Consider the following 23592-nt stretch of genomic DNA (forward strand, 5'->3'; position numbering starts at 1 on the left):
CCCATATAAAAATACCCCCAATACATATAAAAATACCCCCAAGCCCCCAAGCCCTCCAATACATATACAAATACCCCCAAAACCCCCAATACATATACATTCCCCCGGCTCTCAGCTGCCTGCAGGATCTTTCCTCTCTTTGTCCCACGTCGTCAAGCTTCCACTGCCAGAGCGTGACAGGGCTCTTTGACATCAGCGCGCGGCCCGCCGGAAGCTGGGCCAAGCTTACTTCCGGCGTGCTGACATCAGAGAGCCACGTCATGCGCTGGTAGTGGAAGCTTGACGACGTGGGACAGAGAGCCCCCCCAGCCAGCGAGCCTGGGACACCGGCGCCGGCTCTCCCCCATAGCGGTGTCCCTGCTGAGGGATAGTCCTTGGCGTCTTTTCTAGACCATGATGTGTCTTACAGTACATGTTATTGCAAACCAGCTAACACCACGTTATCCAAGGCTAACGCAAGGTTGTGCTACCTTAACGTGGCGTTAAGTCTATGCTAATGAGATATACAACAGCCATTGTTTTTGAATATAATTAGCTTTGTGTATATGCACTGACCTCAGGAAAAATAGTGTCCGATACCGTTTTAGGCAACAAGACGTTAAAAGCCCTGAATAGATCTGGCCCCTAGCGAGCGGTATGCACCATGCAAAATCAACCCGGTATAAATGACAGGAGCCTGCCAGCCAGATTTACGAAACACAGAAAGCTATTATACATATGCTATTGTCATTCACTTTAGAGGTAGCAGTTCATGTAAAACTACTTTCACAGCTTTGTAACTGTGAGTATTGTGTTTACCTTTATCCTACCTAGGGAAAAAGGTGTTTCTGGGATTTACTGTAACTATATTACTGTGCATAAACTTATACAGTATTGCACATTATCAGGAGGAGAAGGGTATCCCCAGTGTAAATGGAATACCAATATAAAACAACCCAATCAAGTTGTGGAGTATCATAACATTGTGGAACATGGTGTTATATTCTGCAATCGTTACATTAGAAACAAAGGTTATTGGCAGCTCTGTTTTTTTTGCAGAACAATAAATATGCTGTGATTCCTTTGCAATTAGGGAATAAAAAAATCCTATTGTTCACATAAATACCAGTGTGACGTTATTCAAGTGGCATCCTTGCAAGCCTGTAATTCCTATGAATGGAACTTGCATTTGTTTATTATCCTTGGAAATAGCATCAACAGCCAGTAATTAAAGAATGAAAATTCAACATTGACCTATAATTCAACTACTGATAATATTTAATTCACATGGGTAGTATGACTATATAATAGACCTGTCCAGTAGAGATGGGCTAACCAGTCCAAATCCCTTTCCCGGATATTTTAGACCAAATCCACTCCCCCACCCCAAAATCTGTCTGCGAATTGGGCCCTACAAAATGTGTGCAGGTTATTCCAAAACCGCCATTGGATACAATCTGGTTGGATTTTTAAGAATCCGATCCACGGATTTCACAATCCGTGGTGGATTGTTAAAAACACACACCAAGATGAATCCACGGAGAGGGAGATATTCCCCCGTGGATTAATCCGTGTCTGGATTTTTAACAATCCGGCCACGGATTTTGGATTGCTCTCTAAAATAAAAATGAAAATCCCCAACTGCAATTTGGCCTTTTTGTGGAAATCCGCAGACAAAAAGGGCCTCTGCCGATCCAAGGCGGATCCAAATCCACAAACACAAAACTGCTCATCTCTACCCTCCAGGGCTGTGCCCGCCATCTGAAACTAACAAGATTGAAAATAAAGTGCAGTGGTGGGAGAACCATTTGTTCAAGAGGCGCTGTCTGCTCAGATACAGAGGGAAAACAGATTGTGTTTGTATTTGGTATTTGGCAACATTTCTCAGCCAGCGAATGTTTGAGCATTGGTACAGTATGTGGGTAAAGAAAATCTTCTAGTTTTCCTGAGCTTGTGTATCAGTCTCAGTGGATTTGGTTTATTAATTGTGGATTTGGTTTTTGAATTGTGGATTTTGTTTGTGAGTTGTGCAATGTCAGGAGCTTTGTGTGTTTCAGTATAAGTGCTGCTTTCGCTGCCTTTACGGCTGTAAGCAGTTCAGTGTCTTAGTAGCTGTGTAGGTCTCACTCTCATTTGATTTATGCCTCAATGACGACTATGCACGGTGTCTCAGTATGATAGAAGTTGTGTGTATCACTGTCTCAATAGCTGTGTGTGTTTCAGTGTCACAGTGGCTGTATATGTGTCTCAGTAGCTATGTGTCACAGTGGCTTTGTACAGTATATTTCCCAGTAGCTGAGCTGTGTCACAGTTGCTGTGTACAGTATGTCAGTATGTATTTTAGTAGCTGTGTATGTCTCAGTGCTGCACTAGCTGTGTGTGTGTGTTTGACTGTCTTATTAGCTGTGCTTTAGCTGTGTGGTGCCTAGGGTGGTTGCTGTGTGCCATTGTCTCAGTCAGTAGCTGTGTGTGTCACAATATCTCAGTCAGTAGCTGTGTGTTTGTCACACTGTCTCAGTAGCTGTGTATCACGCTGTCTCAGTAACTGTATGTGTGTCACGCTGTCTCAGTAACTGTATGTGTGTCACACTGCCTCAGTAACTGTATGTGCGTGTCACGCTCTCTCAGTAACTGTATGTGTGTCACACTGCCTCAGTAACTGTATGTGTGTCACACTGCCTCAGTAACTGTATGTGCGTGTCACGCTGTCTCAGTAGCTGTATGTGTATCACACTGGCTCAGTAACTGTGTGTGTCACGCTGTCTCTGGAGCTGTGTGTCACGCTGTCTCATTCAGTACCGTAGCTGTGTGTGTATCACATTCTCAGTCAGTAGCTGTGTGTAGCTCAGTAGCTGTGTGTGGCACACTGTCACAGTAGCCATATGTGTGTCACTGTCTGTAGCTGTGAGTGTGTCTCACTGTCTCAGTCAGTAGCTGTGATCGTGTCTCACTGTCTGTCTGTAGCTGTTTGTCTCACTCAGTAGCTGTGAGTATCTCAGTAGCTTTCAGTCTCAGAATCTGTGTGTGTTTGGGCTGTTTGTTTCGGGACGTAGTTGTGACATCTCATGTCGGTGGCTGTGTGTGTGCGGAACTGCAGATACTGTACAGTATAAAAGCAACAGGGAGGTTTTAATGTGGCAGAGTTCTATATACTCTTTGCAGGTGGGTTTATGTTAGTCTCTACATTGCCCTCTGTGTGGATACTGTATGTTATTTGTGTGTGTGTTGCTAACATGATAATATCTGTAGTATTTTATTCATTAAAATATAGGTTTTGGTTTCCTCACTAACACCAAGCAGTCTTTCAGAAGAGTGCATTGAAGGGAATAAAAACACGAAGTGAAAATATACATATACAAACGTGTTTTGTTAAGCATTTCAGCAGCTAAACAATCCTGCAAAATGCCAGGGTGCTCAATCCCAGTCCCGAAGCCCCCCAACAGGTCAGGTTTTCAGGATATCCCTGCTTCAGCACAGGTGGTTCAATCAGTCCCTGCTTTAGCACAGGTGGCTCAATGATTGTCTCTGATTGAGCCACCTGTGCTGAAGCAGGAATATCCTGAAAACCTGACCTGTTGATGGGGAGGGGGCTTGAGGACTGGAGTTGAGCACTCCTGCTCTACTGTACACTTCACTCAAAATATAGTAATACGCTGTGGCCGTGCTTTAGCACCTGTCGGCTTAATACATTGGCACAGGGCACGCAAATTCCAGATCACTGATTCCTCTCCTCTGGGTCAGGACACACAAGGCTTTCAAAATAACCACCAATGCATCTGCACACTTTGGGTTAGTGGACCCCCAAAAAAACAGGTCCAAGGTTTGAGTAGCATTGTGGATAAATCATGTATCACCTTTAATATCAAAATACAAAACCTAAGGTCCATTGTAGTCTTCCCCCCCTCCCCCCCCCCAGATTGGTGACTTTTCACGTATTCAGCATGTGAAATACACATCATGATGTGCCCTCATACACTGCATAGTCCTGATTCATCAAACACATCATCATCATCTCCTCCTCCTCTATGGCTGGCAGATTCCTCACACCACAGTATGACTACGCTATCAAAGTCTAGTTGCTCTCAGTGAGATTTTGACATTCAGGAGCACCCATATACATTAAAAAAAAGACACTCTAATAGAAGAATGGGGTCTGTAATAATTTAGTTTTCATTTACAACTTGTATATCAGAAAGGCAATGCAAAGCTGGTCCAGTAGCCCTTATATCCCAGAAGGCTACGGATACTAGGATTGAGAGGCCATGTCCTGTAATGAATAAAACTCTATAATTGAGTAAAATTGGCCAGGCCTGCCGTGGTTCCTGGATTTCCATATACTGAACCGGACATTTTTATAGTTTTACCTATTTAGCATGTAGATCCAGAGGGAACTCCCCCGCCCTGCATTGCAGCCAATGAATACAGACAATTAATTTTCTATACTGGTTTTCTTTACCCTATTGATATGTGTCAAGTAAGCAGGAACATGTGTGATGTTAAAGGCAGTGGTTAACAATTCTCTCATGTAGGGGAAAAGCGCATTTCATAATCATCCCACTGAATGAACAATAAAGCTTGATAACATCGTACCCACATACAGAACCTCAGCAGATGCTTCAGGATCTTCCTCCAAATTCACAAAGGCCCTAGAAAGTGATCCCACTTTCTTAGCTGCCACGCAGAACTGAACAATGAGGGGTTATCATAACATTATATATCCGCAAAAATCCATTCAGGTTAATGTGGGGACTTCACGTTGCGTTAGTAACGTTACGTTATTTGTGCGTAAACTTGGTGTTACTCCCATCCAGACACGGCAATAGGGCTTTTGCCGTGTCTGGATGACGGTAACGCCACAGCGAGGCATCATTTAAATAACACAGCGTTATTTCCCGGGATTATTTCCCCTCTCCACTCGTTTTCAACCCTAGCTGAGGCACTATTTCAGGGTGTGTATCAGAGTCACACAGAGACGTACGGAACGTCAAGTTCTTGGGAGATAACGCAACATTATGCTAGAATGACGTGGCATTAGGCCTAGGCAAATGAGATGTCATTCAGATGTTGTTTTTGCATATAATTAGCATTGAACCATGTTTACTGTTGCGGCCAGCTTTATTCTAAAGCTTGCCGGGCTAATGTGGGGCTTTTTTCCGATTTGAATCGGAGTTTCCCGCGTGGCGGCTACTTCAGCAGATAAGCGCTAATGGCGCTTATCATTGAAAGCGCCCGAGGTGCGGGAAACCGGCTGAAAAGAGCCGTGCGCTGTCCGCGGGTTAAAAATTCCCGCGGTGGCGGCCGCTTTAGAGTAAAGGCGGCCGCCACTGTAGGTAACATTATGATCCCTGATTTAGCTGGATCTAGATCAGGGGTGGGCAACTCCAGTCCTTAAGGGCCACCAACCGGTCAGGTTTTCAGGATATCCCTTCTTCAGCAGAGGTGGTGCAGTCGAAGACTAAGCCACCGATTGAGCCACCTGTGCTGAAGCCGGGATATCCTTAAAACCTGGCCTGTTTGCTGGCCCTTGAGGACTGGAGTTGCCCACCCCTGATCTGGGCCAGAGACTTCTTTAGGACAGAAATAAATATGTTTCAATATAAGCATTGGCTCAGCTTGACAATGTAACAGAGTGATCTTCTAAACGAGATATATCAAAGCACAAAGTGGGTGACTTTTTTCTTTGGTGCTCCATGATATTTGGAAGATTATTCTCGTGACGAAACAGCTTAGGATCCACATGATATCTTCCACTGAAGTGTTTCCATTCCTGCTGAGTGGCTTTAAAAGAAACTGGGGAGTTAATTAGAACGGAGTGTGAGAAAGCTGCAGTAATAACCTGCGGGGAAGCTCTTGTTCTGTCCTACATACCTGCTGCTGTGAACAGGTCTGTCGGACATAGCAACAGTATCTATGGAAGACTCCACTAGGGGCTTTGCCCTGGAGAGGTAAATTCAACTGATTGACAGCAATAATCCACAGATCATGGGAGTAACATGCGCAGAAAGCGTTGGATTCATGTTGGTGATAAGAAACACCCCAAAATGATGGCAGAAACAACCAATATGCCATCTTGATCTTGCATTTAAATCAGCAGTATCACTTAATCGGTCCTTCCTAGAGAAGTGGTTACATTCTAAGCCGTACAGCAGGTCTCCTTAGCCGCGGCTCTCTCATAACTGGTCATTCCTGGGGGTCTGGAATACAGCCCTTGATAACTGACGCAGCAGAACTGCCTGGTGACAGATGAACCATGTGCTGTTTGCCTAGTTATTACCATGTAAAAATCTTACTGAATGCATCATATTGATAGTCAGAGGCGAAGAAGAACTCCAGGCACCCCAGATCACAATATTACCTTTTCCGGTACCTGTGGTTCTCATATCCTTCCATTCCTTGGTCATTTATCTCCAAGTAGTTTAAGGGGGCACGTAGGTTTTATTGGAAAACGTGGGGGAAAAATGATGAAAATGTGAAACACATTGAGTTAATATTTAAAGCTTAGCATATAAAAGAGAATATTGACACTGTACCACTGGCCACTTTGGCCAGGACATCTGCAGCAACGTCTCCTTCACGTAGCAAGCTCTGCGCCATCACCATTAGACAACATGGAATACTGTTGGCTTCTATCAACAGTACTGCATTGAGATCTTAATGATGGAGAATGATGGCTCTTTTTATTGGCAGCCCTGCATGGAAACAATCCCATTATACATATGATTAAATATTAGTGTCCTCTGGTCTTTACAATAAATTGCAGACTGCATAGCTCAAAGGATGATCAATTATGCTCTGCCACTTGATATTTTAACTGCATGTTTTATTAAGGAGATGTGTCATTCAAGGTCAGATTAAAGTTAATGCTTTATGTTCGATTTTGCATTTAATACACCCATAATAAACAGTCTACCACCCTTATCCTTGTAGGACTCCTCCTTTTCATTCTGTGGCTCTTGTCCCTGATACATCTCAGCAGGTTACTGTACCTGAGGCTAATCTACAGCTTTACTAATTGGCTCGTCTGTTATCAGCAATTAAAAAAAAAAACTGAACATCTACAATAAAAGAAAAGAAATCACAGCAATGTGATGATATAATTATTATGGAACTAATGAAAAATGTGTTCTAACAGTCTGAGAGTTGTATCCCTCATTTAAAAAAAGGATGCTATCGGCACACAAGTAAAAGGAGCAGTGGTTGTAATAGAGAAAAATAATTTTAAAAAACTACATCCCACACAAAAACCAGGGGAAATCACATGTCTCTTTTCTGGAGTCAATCTCCAGTTTTAGCATTTTATTTTCCTGTAGTTTTGCATTGGTTTTATACCAAGGAGTCTTTTAGGCATTGACCCAATAGTCTATACTGGATTCAGTAGCCTCATTACACCTGTTTTGCTGATATGTCATCAATTAGGACAGGGGAGCGCAATCTTTTTTCCCTGCGCCACCCTGCCGACTCTTCCCCTCTCTTCGCGCCCGCCCACCCCCCTCTTACCTTGGCTCCGGCGTCATGTTGCCATGGCAACGTGACGTCACATGACCTTGCGGCATCATTTGATGCCGCGTTGCCATGGCGACGTGTCTCCAGGAGCAAGGTAAGTACAGTTTACAGAGGCCTTCGCCGCTTACCCGGTACTTCATTTAAGTGCCTTCGGGATGCGCTCGGGGCCTCTGTAAACCCTGCGCCCCCTGCAAACAATCTCAGGGGGGCGTGCCCCCCAGTTAGCGCACCTCTGGATTAGGATATACTGTATGCGATTTACTTAACTGCCTTTGATGTTTGCAAGGGCGTAGATCAGGGATAGCCAACTCCAGTCCTCAAGGGCCACCAACAGGACAGATATTAGGGATATCCCTGCCTCAGCACAGGTGGCTCAATCAGTGGCTCAATGACTGAGCCACCTGTGCTGAAGCAGAGATATCCTTAAAATCTGACCTGTTGGTGGACCTTGGGGACTGGAGTTGGCCACCCCTCGGGTAGGTAGAATGTCTATTGCTGTGATTTAGATGGAGAGGAGAGGAGAAGACATTTCTTTTGCTGTTGAAAGGGGCTTTTTTTTTTTAAAATAAATCCCACAGGCGCAATAAAGTGTTTGAAGCAAGCAACTTTACTATGCTAAAGAGACAAGTAAAATCCTTGAACAATGCACCCTTTTATTGTAACTAGGAGGAACACACAAGTACGGAAGATTAATATTCTGTTGTGCATCTGTAAAATCTACCACTTAGGCATTTCATAAGGATTCAACCGAAACTACTGTACTGTCGCTCTCCTGGTGACACTATAAATAACAAAAAAACAGTTTAATAAAAAGTGTAAAAATGTTAACGCTATCCATATTATAACAATAATTGCATTAGCTTTAGGTAACACACATAAGTAACGCGACTTTAACGCATTAGTTAATAACACGCGTTAACGCTTGGCCAATGCACATGCGCAGTGTTTTGGTTAATACGTCTCTGCGCGACCGAAAATCCCCGTTAATAGCACTGCTACTTTTCCTAACGGACGTTATTTTTGCATCTCAGTAGCTTTTTCAGGTGCAGCTGAGGAAAAATAACGCCCGTTACCTATTTCGGCAACGGTCGTTATTAGCGCAAATTTAACAGACTTTTGAGGATCTCACATTTCACCTGGATCACCTCATGCAGCATTGGCCTGCCATTCTGATACTAATATTAGATGCATCTATTTGTTTCCTTTCACTTTATCCCTAAAGACTCCAAGCAGAATGGGGATGCTGCCAACGCTGCACTGGCCAATGAGGACTGCCCAACTATAGACCAGGCTCTGTCACCAGAGGAGAAGTCTCCTGTCACCCCGGGTGCAAGAGAGAGATACAATCGTGACCGAGCTTGCTTCCTGTTGTCCACCGGAGACTTTGCACACTCCCCAGATGGCAACATCCGCAAAGGTATTCGCCTCTGATGCATATGCCCCCCACCTTCACCGCTCACTTCCATTAATACTGCTAATTGCGCCAATGCAAAGCTTGAACCCTGAAGCTCCTTTCAGAAAGACCAAGGTCCATGTACTGCCATCTAACACTTAGATCTTGTTGGTGTCATTTCCTTACTCCTCCCTCTGTTGACGCATCCATTCTATTCTGTTTTTGGGATCTATCGATGTGAACTTAACCTTTGGCCATTATATTTTCATAATATAGCCTCCTCTTCCCTTGCAACTTTGCTTCCTGTAGGTCATTATGACATTACTAGTACATGTTAATCAGTACAAGAAGTGAACAACATATTTACCATGATGTTCTGGTGGTCAGCATACGTGGAGGAGGTCTTTCTTGTTTCAAGAGCAACAACTCAACAACACTATTCAAAGTAGGTTGTAAATACAGAAATAAATAACACATTTAATACATGGGGCATTCAATACACATGACAGCTAAGGAAAAAGCTTAAACAATGGTTGAATAGCTTTGCTGTTCAATGAAAAACATGTATAATGTGCGAAGAATTTCTCTTCCCCTTCAGTCCAAAGAAGCTACCAGCATCCATTCTGGTGTTATGTCTTGTGCCAATGTTACCATTTTACATCAAGAGTGGTCGGGGTCACAGACTCGATACCAAACTACTTCTGTGAAAGAGTGGAGATTGGGAAGAGAGGGGAAAAATGTAGAAGAGAAGGTGAATTCAACTAATAATTTTTAGGCGGAATAGCTCAAGTAAAACAAAGCAACCCATAAAGTGTTTAAATGGCTTTAGGGGGCTAGGCATGTTCATTGGTTTCAATGCCTACTGTTTAAGTGTTGTTAGCAAGCCCTACACTCAGGTTACATGTGTATATGTGTATATGTGTATATGTATATGTGTATATGTGTTTTGTCATTAACCCTTTTCTGTGTTGTTCTCTTTTGTTCTTCAGCCTATGTGGCCTGATATCCAAACGTGGTTTTATCACTACTATCTTAACATCATACTTTTTTTGCTACTGGTATCAAAATCGGATGTGGGCAGATTGGGTGGGCCAAGTGGTTCTTATCTGCCGTCAAACTCTATATACGGGTAGCTACAGAGGTAGCAAGACTTACTGTCTTCGAAGACGCGGCTGAAAAAGCTTAAAGCTGCGACTCTGGAGAAAGTGTTGCTGCGGTCACGCTGTGGGGGGTCCATGCTTCCAGATCAATCCCCGCAGCAACAATTCTGCAGCCGCAGGAAAGTCACGGATCCGCGGCTTGCCCCAGTGCAGAAGACAGTAAGTCTTTGTACATCTGAACATGTATCAGAGTCAGAAAACTAATCTCTAAGATATTTTGTTACAAGCATGAAAGTCTGATAATTAACATGAAATACACAGATCAAAACCCGACTGGCATAGCTACTAGACTACAACCTGCATTTTAATTGCCACCCTGTTTTTCTGAGTTGGTGTGTCTGGTTCCAGATTCCACCAGTGTGCATTACCAGCTGCTATCCCACAACAGAAAAACAACGGGTAGCAGAATGTGTCAAAACTGCCCATAAAGCAGCCTTTGATTTTTAGAGAAAAGCTTCCCCATGAAAATAAACGAAATGCATTGTATTATCATGCTGAGCATACTCTTAATGCCCCCCCAACCCCAAAGTTGCTTCAGACCCATATACACATACATGTCTTATTGTGTTTTTGAGTCTCCATTAGAGATGTTCAAAATTGTCTGATATTCGTGAATGTTTTGCTCCTTTTTAAGTAACGCGAAATTGATAGAAAATCCATGAAAAAATGCACGGACCACTTTAGAGGTTATTCCCACATCTTTAGTCTCCATCACGAACCAGTGACACGCCCCTATTTAAGAAACATATGCAGTCCACCATCCATATTTTTCCCCTGTTCCCTATCTAGAGACCTCCCTTGGTCTCGAAACCTTGATTTTATCTATCTCTGGAATGGCCTGTTTCAGACCAATGCAGCTCTAATTATGTCAAAAGCAAGGAATAATAAAACAACACTAATTATACTGTAGCAGATTGCAGCTTTCGATGTATATACTGATGGAGTGAATGAAAACAAGAGTCATTCACACGTATAGATCATTTATCCATATAAGCAATAACTGGGCTCACTTGACATTTCTTACATGAAAGCTTTTAACTAGCTATTCTGTTTATATAAGAAAGCGGGATATTTTGCAGCTATTATGGCAAGATTCAGTTATATCACACATGAAACATTTGTAAGAGATTTCACATTAACTGGAAGGGTAAAACTTATCATTCTTAGGAGGTCTTTCAAAACTCATGCAAAATGGTATGGTCAAAATGACAGCTAAAACTGTGATTCACTCACTTAAAAGCCAGTGACTTAAACAACTGCTAATCTGTAGTTTATACTTATTTTTCCCAAACATTTAACATTGATCAGGACCACATATCCATGTCTGGGAGAGGGATGAAACGGGGACACATTTCATGGATCCCTTTGCCACGGGTGTTGTACAACACTAACCATAATGTCCCCAGAATCCACCCTGCTTCCCCATTGATGTTCTCTAGAAAGAATAAGTGTATGGCGATTACAAGTGTGTGAAAATGAATCTCCTGTAGAAAGTACCCTAAAGACAGAAATGCTTAGCAGTTCTACACATCTCACAGAGGTTTTCCAAAATTATTATGTTTTAATAAATACAGTCAGCCATACTCGCTTTTAAAGAGCTAGCACATTGCTTTTATTTTTGTCAATTTCTCTACAGAGGTCAAAATAAGCATGAAATTCAAAACATTTCTATAATAGAAATTAGTAGCCATTTGAAACCCTTTTGAAAAACCTAAAACATACTTAGGACTACTGCTGCACCTATAGACACTAGCATGGGGATGTACTGTATCAGGTTCTAAAATGTCAGTTTTTCCATGACATTGATGCATGCAAAAAGCATACTCCCAATGACTGCAAGCATCAATGTGTCAGTTTACTTTGCTCTAATTTCGCCATGCTTGTGTCAGTGACCTGTCTGCACAGCTGTTGTATTGAGATCTGAGGGAGTTAAAGGTGCCTATTCGATATGCTATGAAGATGCTTATCCATGTCATGGAGGGTTCTGAGCTCCATTTAGATTAATGTTGTTTCAGAGGCTTCTGTTGAAGCAATATCCCAGCATATTGAATAGGTGCCATAGAGGAGTTATGTAACACACACACACACACACACACACACACACACACACACACACACACACACACACACCCACACACACACACACACACACACACACACATAAAGTGGTATGTTGCATCCTTCATCTCATTGTTTGTTTTTCCTTTCTTCTGCATCCAAATATATAGAAGGAAGTGGCTGACATGAGCAGTAAATGAGATCTCATATATTTGATGCAGGCTCTTAAGAACAAGAGAATATATCATTGATGAGGCTCTGTGGCACCGGTGTGGGGACCTTGATAACCCTATTATAATACAGGGGAGACCAAAGCAGACAGTAGGAATTTGTGTGAAGGATGGGTATAGGCTGCTAAGTAACTTTGGGGCCTATGTTAGTAGCCTTCATAAAAAAAAATCGCCCTGCAGTTTAATTCGCTAGTTTTTTTAGCGTTGCTATCCCGGTATTCAGAAAGCCTCGATTACCTGAGATAGGAAAATTCCCAAAACTGGTGAGTAGCTGGCGGGGTGATGATCGCCTCTCTCAAAAGGCCAAATCGACGATTTGTTTTAGCTGCAGAGAGAGCTGCACAGAGAGAGTCGCCTCTCCCTTTGAAAATCTCGCCAGAGATCAATGTGTTTTAATATTAACTGTAATACTAGTGTAGATGAGCAGGGGGTCTCCGGAGCAGAACCGCGTTGATTTGAGGTCCAGGGACCCCCTGCTTCCCGAGATACAAGCCCCGTTATGGGGTGCCGGTATCGCCTATGCATTTGATTCCGACGGGGGTAGTAGCCCCAAAGGTGGGTGTTTAGGCCTTCCAAGGTTTAGCGGGACTTGTGATAGTGAAGGGGTTAACTACCCCTTCATTCATCCCTCTGCTAGCCGCTAAGGTGATGAAGCTGTTTTAATATACATTTTTAATGCTAGTGTAGATGAGCAGGGGGTCTCCAGAGCAGAACCGCATTGATTTGAGGTCCGGGGACCCCCTGCTTCCCGAGATACAAGCCCCGTTATGGGGTGCCGGTATCGCCTATGCATTTGATTCCGACGGTCACGTGACGCGAGACATTTTAATGCATCGGAGATACCGGCACCCCATAACGGGGCCTGTATCTCGGGAACCAGGGGGTCCCCGGACCTGAAATCAATGCGGTTCTGCTCTGGAGACCCCCTGCTCATCTACACTAGTATTAAAAATGTATATTAAAACAGCTTCATCACCTTAGCGGCTAGCAGAGGGGTGAATGAAGGGGTAGTACTCCAAGGGTGGGTGGTTAGGCCTGGCTGGAAAGTTGCGAAAGAAGTTAACCCCTTCACTATCACAAGTCCCGCTAAACCTTGGAAGGCCTAAACACCCACCTTTGGGGCTACTACCCCCGTCACCCAATACGTCTATCCCCAACAAACCCCCCCAACACATACAGTACATTAATGGGCAAAATAACTATTATTAATTGCACTCCAGGGCTGCTAAAGTAAAGGGGGTTAAATACTCCCTGACATAATGTCTAGTTGGCTGATAGAGGTACACAAAGTAACCGCTTCCAACACTGTGGGAGGACAGTTACCAGCCAACAAAACAATTAATTCATCACAAACATAAAAATAAATAAAGAGAATGAAAAAACCTGGAAAAAAAAACAATTACATAAATTACATACATTCAATATTTCTCTTACGTTTAGAAGTCTTCACCCTCCGAATCCCAGGGAATCTGCAACCTCTCAAACCACGACGTTATCACCGGCAATCCAACGCCATCCACCTTGAAGATCAGGAACAGGTAACAAAAATCTTCTTTCTTTAATCCTCTTTCACCTTCTATCTTCATCTGTCATTATTTTCTTCTTTTTTTATCTTCTATCTTCATCTGTCAATCCAAATTTCCCCATGGTAAATTCAAACGTAAGTTGTCACGTCGACTTCTGCCGCTAAAATGAGACGTACAGGCCTTATATAGGGCCTGTGAAGTCACATTTTTGGGTCAGATGATACAGCTCCAATCTGATTGGACGCTGTATCATGTGCCCGCCTCCTTTTTTTTTAAGGTTGTGACATCATCTCCAAGGGAGGTATGTCACATCCTTAAAACCACATGGCTTTATCACATGGTATTACAGCCAATGGGATTGAAGACAATCTGCTGGTTGCTGTACCATGTGATAGATTACAGTAGTACAAAAGGATGTGAAATCATCCCTTAAAGTGATGTCACATCCTTTTGAATTGATGTAACCTATCACAAGGTACAGCAACCAATGGGATTGTCTTCAATCCCATTGGCTTTTATACCATGTGATATCGCCATGTGGTTATAAGGCTGTGATGTTCCTCCCTTGGAGATGATGTCACATCCTTAAAAAACAAAAAACAAAAAGGAGGCAGGCACATGATATAGCGTCCAATCAGATTGGAGCTGTATCATCTGACCCAAAAATGTGACGTCACAGGCCCTATATAAGGCCTGTACGTCTCATTTTAGCGGAAGATGTCAACATGGCAACATCCCTTTGGATTTACCATGGGGAAATTTGGATTGACAGAAGAAGATAGAAGAAAGAAAAAAGAAGAAAATAATGACAGATGAAGATAGAAGAAGGTGAAAGAAGATTAAAGAAATACATTTTTTGTTACCTGTTCCTTATCTTCAAGGTGGATGGCGTTGGATTGCCAGTGATGCTGTCATGGTACGAGACCTTGCAGATACGCCAGGGGTCGGAGGGTGAAGACTTCTAAAGGTGAGTAAAATATTGAATGTATGTAAAATGTCTTTTTGCAGGTTTTTTCATTCTATTTTTTTTTTTATGTTTGTGATTGCCCATTGACAGATACTGTATTAATCTGTGCCACTTTAGGGTACAGATCAATACAGTGACAGACTATGCATTTTTTGGCAAATACTTGTTTTCTATTGATTGTTATTTTTTAGATTTCTGTTTATTGTTTGGATTACATTGTTTTGAATTTGGATGGCTTGTTTTTAGTACATTTTAGGATTGGTTAGAGTTTTATGTATTATTTATTTTGTTGGCTATTTGTTTGAAATAATTAATTGATTTGTTTGCTACTGGTTTTATTTATTTTATTGATTTGTTGGCTAGTGGTTTAAATTAATTTTTTGTTTTGTTGGCTACTGGTTTTATTTCTATAATTGATTGGATGGATAGATGTTTAATTATTTGTATTCTTATGTTTTAGAATAACATAATTGTAATTATTTTGCTATTTTTGTGATAGATTAATGTAATTGAAGTGTAGTTGTGGCTTATTAGTTCTTTTATTGTTGGGGTGTTTAGGTGCTTGTGTATTTCTTTGATTATTATGTATTTTGGGCCTTAATTATTTTTTATTCGGTTAACCATTGAGTGATATAGTGGCTTATCATGCCCATATTATATGGGTATGATTTACCACTATGCCAATCTTTGGGTAGAGGGTGGGTATAGTGGGTCTGGGGTGGGTGGCTAGGCCTCCCAGGTGGGTAGCAGGTGAGGATGGGTTATCCCCTTAATTACTACAGCGGTTATTAACCGTTAAGGTGATTGAGGGGTTAGGAGTCATTAGATTGTATTTTTTCTTGTATTCTTGCTGGCATCGGAAGACATGGACTTGCAGTATGCTGACGAGGACGCCATTCATGATGGCAGGGGTAAGTAGAAAGGTATATTTACTTTATTTATGCTACCTGGCTAATGTTTGATTTTATAATCGGCAAATGCCCTATTATCCATGTGTGGATAATAGTTATTTTGCCCATTAAAGTACTGTATGTGTTGGGGGGTTTGTTGGGTGTTGAGGAGGTGGGTAGTACAGTTGCTGTGTTTGAAAATATTTATTGTGGGTAGCGGGGGTGGGTGAAGGTGCATTTGGCCCTTGGTGGGTGTTTATACCTACCGGGTGGGTAGCTGGAGGGGTTAATCCCTTCATTACCTTAGCGGTATTAACCGCTACGGTAATGAAGGGATTAACTCCACCCGCACCTCCCCCCCTCACCCTGCAAGGATTAAACACCCACAAAGGGCCAAATACCACCTTTACCCACCCCCGCTACCCACAATAAAGAATGCACTGGTAGTTAATGCCTTCATTGCCTTAGAAGTTAGCCGCTAAGGTAATGAAGTTGCCTGTAAATGCATTTTTATTACATGGGATTCATGCCGGGGTTCTCCGGTGCTGATATTAATGGGTATCAGCTCCGCAGACCCCCGGCATGAATCTGATGCAGAAAAAATGCATTTTTTTTTCTAAGTCGCTCTCTCGCTGCCTTGTCGGTAGGTTCTCACCACCTTCCTGTCAACTTTTCCTGGCAGGATGTTTTTGAGAGGAAATCGTCATTCTAAAGCCTCGATTAGCCACAATAACCTACCCGAGGCTACTAAAATTGCACGAATGTGAGAAACTGCGATAAGTGGCTTATCTGGGCTCCATTGCCATTTTTTTTGGGGGGGGGGCTGCTGATAAAGGATTTTATCTGCCACTTATAGAGGTTTGCTGAATAGCAGTAGCACTTTTTGGCGAAAAGGCCTCGATAAGTGCCTTATCGAGGCTTATACCACAGGCCCCTTTGTCTCTACTGCTACACAGAAATAAGAGGCTTGAAATAACTCCCTTCTTCCATATAGGGCTTTCAGTGACTGCATTGCTTTTAATACCACGATGGCAGCAAAATGGACATTTACTTATAAAATGTTTTACCAGGAAGTAATACATTGACAGTTACAGCTCGTTTTTAAGTATGTCCTGGGCACAGAGTTATGATGACAAATTCATGGTTACAAATACATAGTTAGATTACTTAAGTAGGATTATACACTATATACAAGACATTGCATGCACTGTAAGAGATAATATATGTTATAGGCGTATGGAATGCCTGTTTACTTCTCTAATTCTATGCGGGCAATAGGAATCATAGAAAAGGCTTGGGGTATTTTTTTCTCTGCTAGACTTATGCAGATGAATAAACATGCCCAGTTATGAAAACAGAACAGAAATGCATAATGAATGTTATGTTTCATCCACCTTGCAATGACATGTGCGAGAAGTATACACTTGCAGATGATATTTACCCCTCCTAATTCCCTGCATAATGTTTTTAATTTAACTGGCAAATGCTGCTTTTGAAGCTGATCTATAATTTATCTCATTATCAACTTCATCACAAAATTATAACCTTGTATACAGGACACCCACACACACCCACACTGTCCCCTCAGTCTGTCACTGTTACACACACACACACATACACATACACACACACACCTCCCTCCCTGTACTTCTGCTGTGGGGGAGGAGAGAAGGGAGCTGGTTCCTGCCCGGCTTCTCCTGACTCCGTGAGATCCGTATTAACTTAAGTGGAATATTATTTTATTAAAGAGTCTTTATTAATATAAATTAAATGTTATTGATTTTGTAGAATTCCACTGGGATTTAGTAACATCTTATTTAACACACTAATTTATTTAACACATCTTATTTAACACTTATTTATTAGATATATTTCTATATATATTTTTTCATTTACATTAACAAATTAATACTTTATTTTATAACATCACCTTCATTATCTTCAGCCCTTGTTGAACCCCTGTTGGATAAAGGCCTCCCCAATGATCTTCTAGGTAAAGCCTCCATTGCTCCAACAAATGTCCTAATTTCATCCTCCTATCTAACTTTTGGTCGTCGTCTCGTTTTTTTTATACCCCTTGGAATCTAGTCGAGTACCATCTGTGTCCAACATTGGTCATTTCTTCTTGCGATGTCTTGCCCACCACCATTTTAATTTCTTTACCCTTCTAAACCAATTCATTCTTTTTCCTTACTCTTCGGATAATACTCAGCATGCATCTCTCCTTACTTTGTATTGTCGGAAGATTCTGAATTATCTTCACATTTAAAATCAAACTTTTACATCCTTATGTGAGTACAGGCATAATAAACTGGAGTTGTGAAACACTTTCCTCTTAAGCAAAGTGAAAGATCCCCTTGAAAGATTGTCTTGTTTCTTCCAAATGTGCTCCATTTCATCTTTAAACTCCTATCGATTTCATTTTAAAGGTTTCCATCCATGTACGCTTGCTGGCCCAAGGTAGAAATAGCTTTAAACTTCTTCTAGTTCTATTCCATTAATTTTGATCTTTGTAGAATTAAGACATTTGTTATACAGTACTGTACATCACTTTAGTCTTGCTGAGATTCATATGCAGGTCCACCTTCTAACTTGGTTTGGTGACTTATTTGATTGGTTGCTGGAAGTCTTCTGAACTTGTTGCAAATATAATAATGTCGTCTGCAAATCGTAAGTGACTCAAGTATTCACTGATGATTTTGATTCCTTTGATTCCTTCCCAGTTCAATGTCTTCTAGTGTTGCTGTGAAAAGCTTTGTTGAATGGTGTCTCATTGCTAGCTGACCAAGCATCCAACCTTCTCCCCTCCCATCTTTCTCCTACCTTTTAGGCGAGCTCAGGAGGTTCCCTCCTCCCCGTCAGGAGTTTAGTTCCCCCTCACCCTTTTTTCAGCTCAGCTAGGGTTACCAATTACCATATGTGTTTCCCTCAGAAAGAGGACATAGTGTGCCGTATCCATGAAGCGGCTGTATCGGTTACCACCCAGTAAGATTATTACTGTTTTAATAATCATGTTGTTTCTTATACAGCACTGAAGGTGAAAACAGCGCTGTACATACAATCTTGCAGGCACACTAAAGTTGCGCTTATAGTGCCGGCGACGGTCAGGCGACGGTCGCTGGAAAATCAAATAGAGATGACTTCCAGCGATCACGACCAATCCGTCGCTCCGTCACGCCATCACGTCGCGCTAACTATAAGCGCACGCGACGGCTGCAATGCATTTGTTTTGCCGCGACGTCGCTGTCGCCGGCACTATAAGCGCAGCCTAAGTCCCTTCCCTATAAAGGGTGCAATCTAATTTTGATGCCCAAGGCACAGCTAGATAAAGTCACTTGCTCAAAGTCACAAGAAGACTGGGATTCGAACCGGGTTCACCCACTTCAAAGGCCGTGACATAACTACTGAGCTGCTCTGTGAATGAAATCACAAGTATCTGCAATGAAACAAGCTTGTAACATTAAACACTTTCTATTCCTACATTTATATCAGGCCACTGTCCATCTTATCACATGCACATACACTCAGGGACCACCCAATTATACAACACAAAGGGTCAGGAACACACAAAGGGTCAGGAACACACACACACAGACACACATTCAGTGGCACACACAGTGCACCACACATGATTCTTTTCCATTGGAGCTCTTCATTGCTGGTAAACTGCATGATGGAGCCCGCTTTCTTGGGTGAAAGGGAACCTAAGTTCATGATGAGTGGGGAGGGAGAGGAAAAAGTGAGGGGAGTATGACCGTTGGATGTGTTGCCACCACGAGGAGATGTTGAGTGGCCCATGGGTGTCAGCAGGCCCTGTTGACTTGAGTGAACCATACCTTGATAGAGCTTGGGGCAAGAAGGGGAGAGGGAAACTACAACAGCCTGTGGGTGTCAGAGCTCATTGAAGGGGAAAGAGGACTGCTAGCCACGGGAGGGGGAGCAGGCAGAGGAACAGAAGAATAATGCATGTGAGAGCAGGGAGGAGAGAGAGGACCTCTCAGCGCATGGAAGCAGAGGTCAGAGGAGGTAAGGGGCACAGAGGGAGATGTCATGGAGGTGAGAGGGCTTCAGGATGCAGAATTGATGTCAGGAGATTAGGAAACATATTCCTTAGGATGTTGTGTTGTGCAGCTATGCTGTTGTATCAAACTTCAACCTCCTCCCAATGATCCCAGAAGCAGTAGTGCCGCTCTTTCCAGTGCTGGTCTGGAAAGTCTTGCTGTATTTTCTCAAGCCATAGTCAGAAGAGGGAACAAGGTTTTGCCTCGTTTCTGCTTTGAGCTTAGGAACATCGGGCCTTTGTAAAGCGCAGGAGTTTGGGGGGGTGAGGGGTGGGCTCAGATTTTGTCACCCCGAACCTGCCTATTTAAAGTAAACACATTAGTCCTGAAAAAGTACAGATTCATTGTGAATCAACATGATAGTTCTTTATGTTTCAAATGATCCAGAGCTTTTCAAACCTTGAAGAAGGGACCTTTGTGGTCCTTACCTTTGTATGTTTGAAGGTAACACAAACTGCAAAAAATATAGTAAACAAAATCACAATGTAGTATTTTGTGCCCTGGGTCCAGTACTGGAAATGTATTTGTATCACTGGCATCTGTTAGTAATACTGTAGCATTGCTGCCAAAGCAAATTTGAACCAAATATAACTGGGTTATCATTATCTCTGTTGTATACTGACAACAAAGAACAATTGTTGTCATTGTTAGGAGTCAGAGATATAGCTTTATAACAGCATCCTAAAACCTCATGGGAATCATAAAAAAATTATTATACACACATATACTATAGTGTGTGTGTGTGTGTATATATATATACATATAGTTAAAGGGGTCGTCGCTCAATAAATTAGGAAACAACACAGGGGAACAAATCTTTAAAAGTATCCAACATTCTGCTTGTATTTTTTTACAATTTATAAGTAATCATAAAAAAATCCAAAAACTTTCATCATATTATTCCAATTATAGAAAAAAAATCCCAAGTGGTCAAAAGTCTCATAGCTTACAAGCAAACATCTCAGGAGGGCTAAAGCACCAACATAACATAAAAGAATCACTGTAGAAGTCTTAAATTGTGTGTACAAGTAGCTATTCTTCTAATATCTGTATTCTGTGTTTATCAGAGGTTCACTATTTATGTATACTAAATGCAGTGCTTATTAACAGGCTTGTGATTTTTAGTTCTGGTATACTTAACACTACTCAATGCCCAAAGATCACGGAGATAGTAACCATCTGGTAATTACATCCATGCTTTCAATGTGGACTCCTTCAAAAACATTGCTTGAATCATAGGGGTGAATTAAGTTTGATGTTTTTCATTGTCACCGTCTGCTTTGACTTTGCCACAGACACAAGTCCTTTTCTGTTAGTGTAGTAGAAAATAAAAATAGGCCTAACAATAATACAGCATAAATGCCCATATTTACGAAGTAGTCTTCTGCCATAAGGCCCCTTCCGGCTCTGAAAGAACCTTACCACCGATTCACTTGGATGGACTGTAATACGTGTCTTCCAGCACTGGGGTTTGCTTTATGGCAGAAGACTGCTGAGTAAATAGTAGGGTCCACGATAACTTGGAACAGTGTAGGGTTCCTCTGCTGTCAGCATCAGCTGTCTGAGATACTGAAACGTGGTCAATTAATGAAGAATGGGCGGAAACGCACTCAATGTCAGCAAATCTAACCCTATGCTTCATAAAGCTTTGTTGATTCTCACCGGAAATGCAAGCTTCTTCTTCTTCACTTCTCCACCAAGGGGAGTCAAGACACTTCTCCCCCAATAAAACTCAAATATAAATAAGTCATCTTGTTAAATATCTTATGATAATCTCTCACACTGATCCACCCAAAGACCAACCACCTCAATTTGGTTTTGTGTTGTGCATTTAGTTGCTGTGAATTTAACCCCCGACACAGGGTAATTTATACAAGGTGTTTTTTTTCTTTAAGAAATTTGATGCTGATTAATGACCCCAATATTCATTTAGTACGTATTTTAACAAATGATTATAGAAAGGGCTGGAGGTTGTTTCTTAAATGAATTTATATATCTTACAGAATTTTTGTCAAATAGACAGAATTGAGTTCTTTTACACAGGCTCACACACAAGCTGGGAGTATGGGGGCAGTGCATCTTTATACAATCATCTACATTAAAACATTTCTTTTTTTTTTGTTTGTTTGTTTATTTTCATTTTCATCCATGCTTCATTGTCATTGCCTGCGCCCTTCGCTCTTCAGCTGTCAACGCCTGCACTCCATCACCTCAGCACGACGACTGGTACAAACAAGACGTTGACCTTCTGCATGACCTCAATGCCAATGCTGCCTCTTGGATCAAGCAGTAGGATGCATGATGCCTTAGGGGTGAGTAGCATGAGAGGGGATGCCCTTTTCTCACCCTCATTAACTATAAATGTGGCTCTTTTATGTTTATTTCTGCAATGCACCCAATAATCCTACTCATAAATCCCAGATCCATATTTCTCCTTTTTTGCTGGCTGGAAATATTGAAGCTTCCTTAGACCCATGTCCAGTGCCACCAGCAAAGTATGGATCCTAATTTCATTTAACTCATATTCCATTTACCAAATGATGGTTATCTAATGATCTGATTGATGTCCAAAGGCTACATGTCAAAATGCATGTTGGAATGCATTGACAACACTATCAAGCAAACCTTTGGATACAATACAACTAGATCAGATCATTTTTCAATAACCCTCACTGTTGGCAAGTTACAGAAGGAAACAGATGAAATACTGTACCATCTGGCTTCTTAACTCAAGATACCATCATACAATGGCCAAGATACTATTTGATATCTACAGTAAGCAAAGCCAATTTGATATTATCTAAGGGCAGTAACTGGCAAATAATAAGGAGATTGGCAAGAAAAGCCCATTTGATTAACATTAATACAATGTTGATGTATATGTTTTAGTAATGGAACAAATGAAACTAATTTCTCAGTGTCCCAGTAAGAATGTGGAAACATGACCCTCCGAGTAGTGTCCCACCGACACTATGTAAGCTATCAACCTTTCATTGCCCTTTCTCAATGTCAAGCCTATAAATTCATCCAGGTAGGATGTAGGCGAAAAAGCATATACAGGCATACCCCGGTTTAAGGACACTCACTCACTTTAAGTACACCCGCGAGTAAGGACATATTTTCAATAGCAGCATATCCCTGTGTCCGTACGCTCGCTTCGCGAGTACTGACACTTATTCTGCCCTACAGACTGCCGTAGTAGTGACGCGCTGATTCCCCTCGCCCAATAGGCAAACGGCAGCTCGCGCACGCGCCTGCCAGCACGTCCTGAACACCAATACCGGCTCCTTACCTGTACCGAAGCATCGATAAGTGGGAAAAAGGTAGTGCTTCACTTTAAGTACATTTTCACTTTACATACATGCTCTGGACCCATTGCGTACGTTAATGCGGGGTATGCCTGTACAGTAAAAGCCCCTCCTCACTCTTCTATGTGACCTCTGCTAGCCACTTGAGATATTTTTAATGAACAAAGTACTGGGACAATACTTATTAGCTTTAAAGTGTCTTATCCTAAAAGAAAATAAAGGATAGGAAACCTTAGATAAACTTTTTTTTTATAAAGCAGAGTTTGGACAATCAATTGTTTCAGAATAAACATTAACTTTCACACCTACAAGAATTACATCTGCAAAGCATCCTTGCTATATATTAATATGCATTGCAATATAAGTGTATATATATATATACCACACATAGACCCCCGTTCCATTAATGTATTCTCTGTAGTAAATAATATAACAAAGTAGCACCTATACAAAAGCGACTACCAGGCCTGCCATGGGAATTTTGTATGGCATTCATTCGCGCTGTCTTCTATCCCAT

General features: G+C 41.8%; 1 protein-coding gene across 9 annotated transcripts in view; it reads left to right on the forward strand.

The window, feature by feature from the left end:
- The window catches only part of LOC142497640 (voltage-gated potassium channel KCNC1-like), a 79636-nt gene that overhangs the window by 40715 nt on the left and 15329 nt on the right, over positions 1–23592 (forward strand). For 4 of the 9 annotated variants that reach the window (XM_075605708.1, XM_075605704.1, XM_075605710.1 and 1 more), the window contains one exon: positions 8705–8899. The exons of 1 other annotated variant lie outside the window; for it this stretch is intronic. In XM_075605708.1, coding sequence (XP_075461823.1) covers positions 8705–8899 — 195 coding nt within the window. Of the gene's footprint in view, positions 1–8704; positions 8900–9184; positions 12131–21953; positions 22080–23592 lie in introns of those variants that run through there. 4 more of the 9 variants (XM_075605706.1, XM_075605707.1, XM_075605709.1 and 1 more) reach the window with 3 other exon arrangements.

The sequence above is a fragment of the Ascaphus truei genome, chromosome 6, assembly GCF_040206685.1.
Source record: "Ascaphus truei isolate aAscTru1 chromosome 6, aAscTru1.hap1, whole genome shotgun sequence".
Classification (NCBI taxonomy): Eukaryota; Metazoa; Chordata; class Amphibia; order Anura; family Ascaphidae; genus Ascaphus; species Ascaphus truei.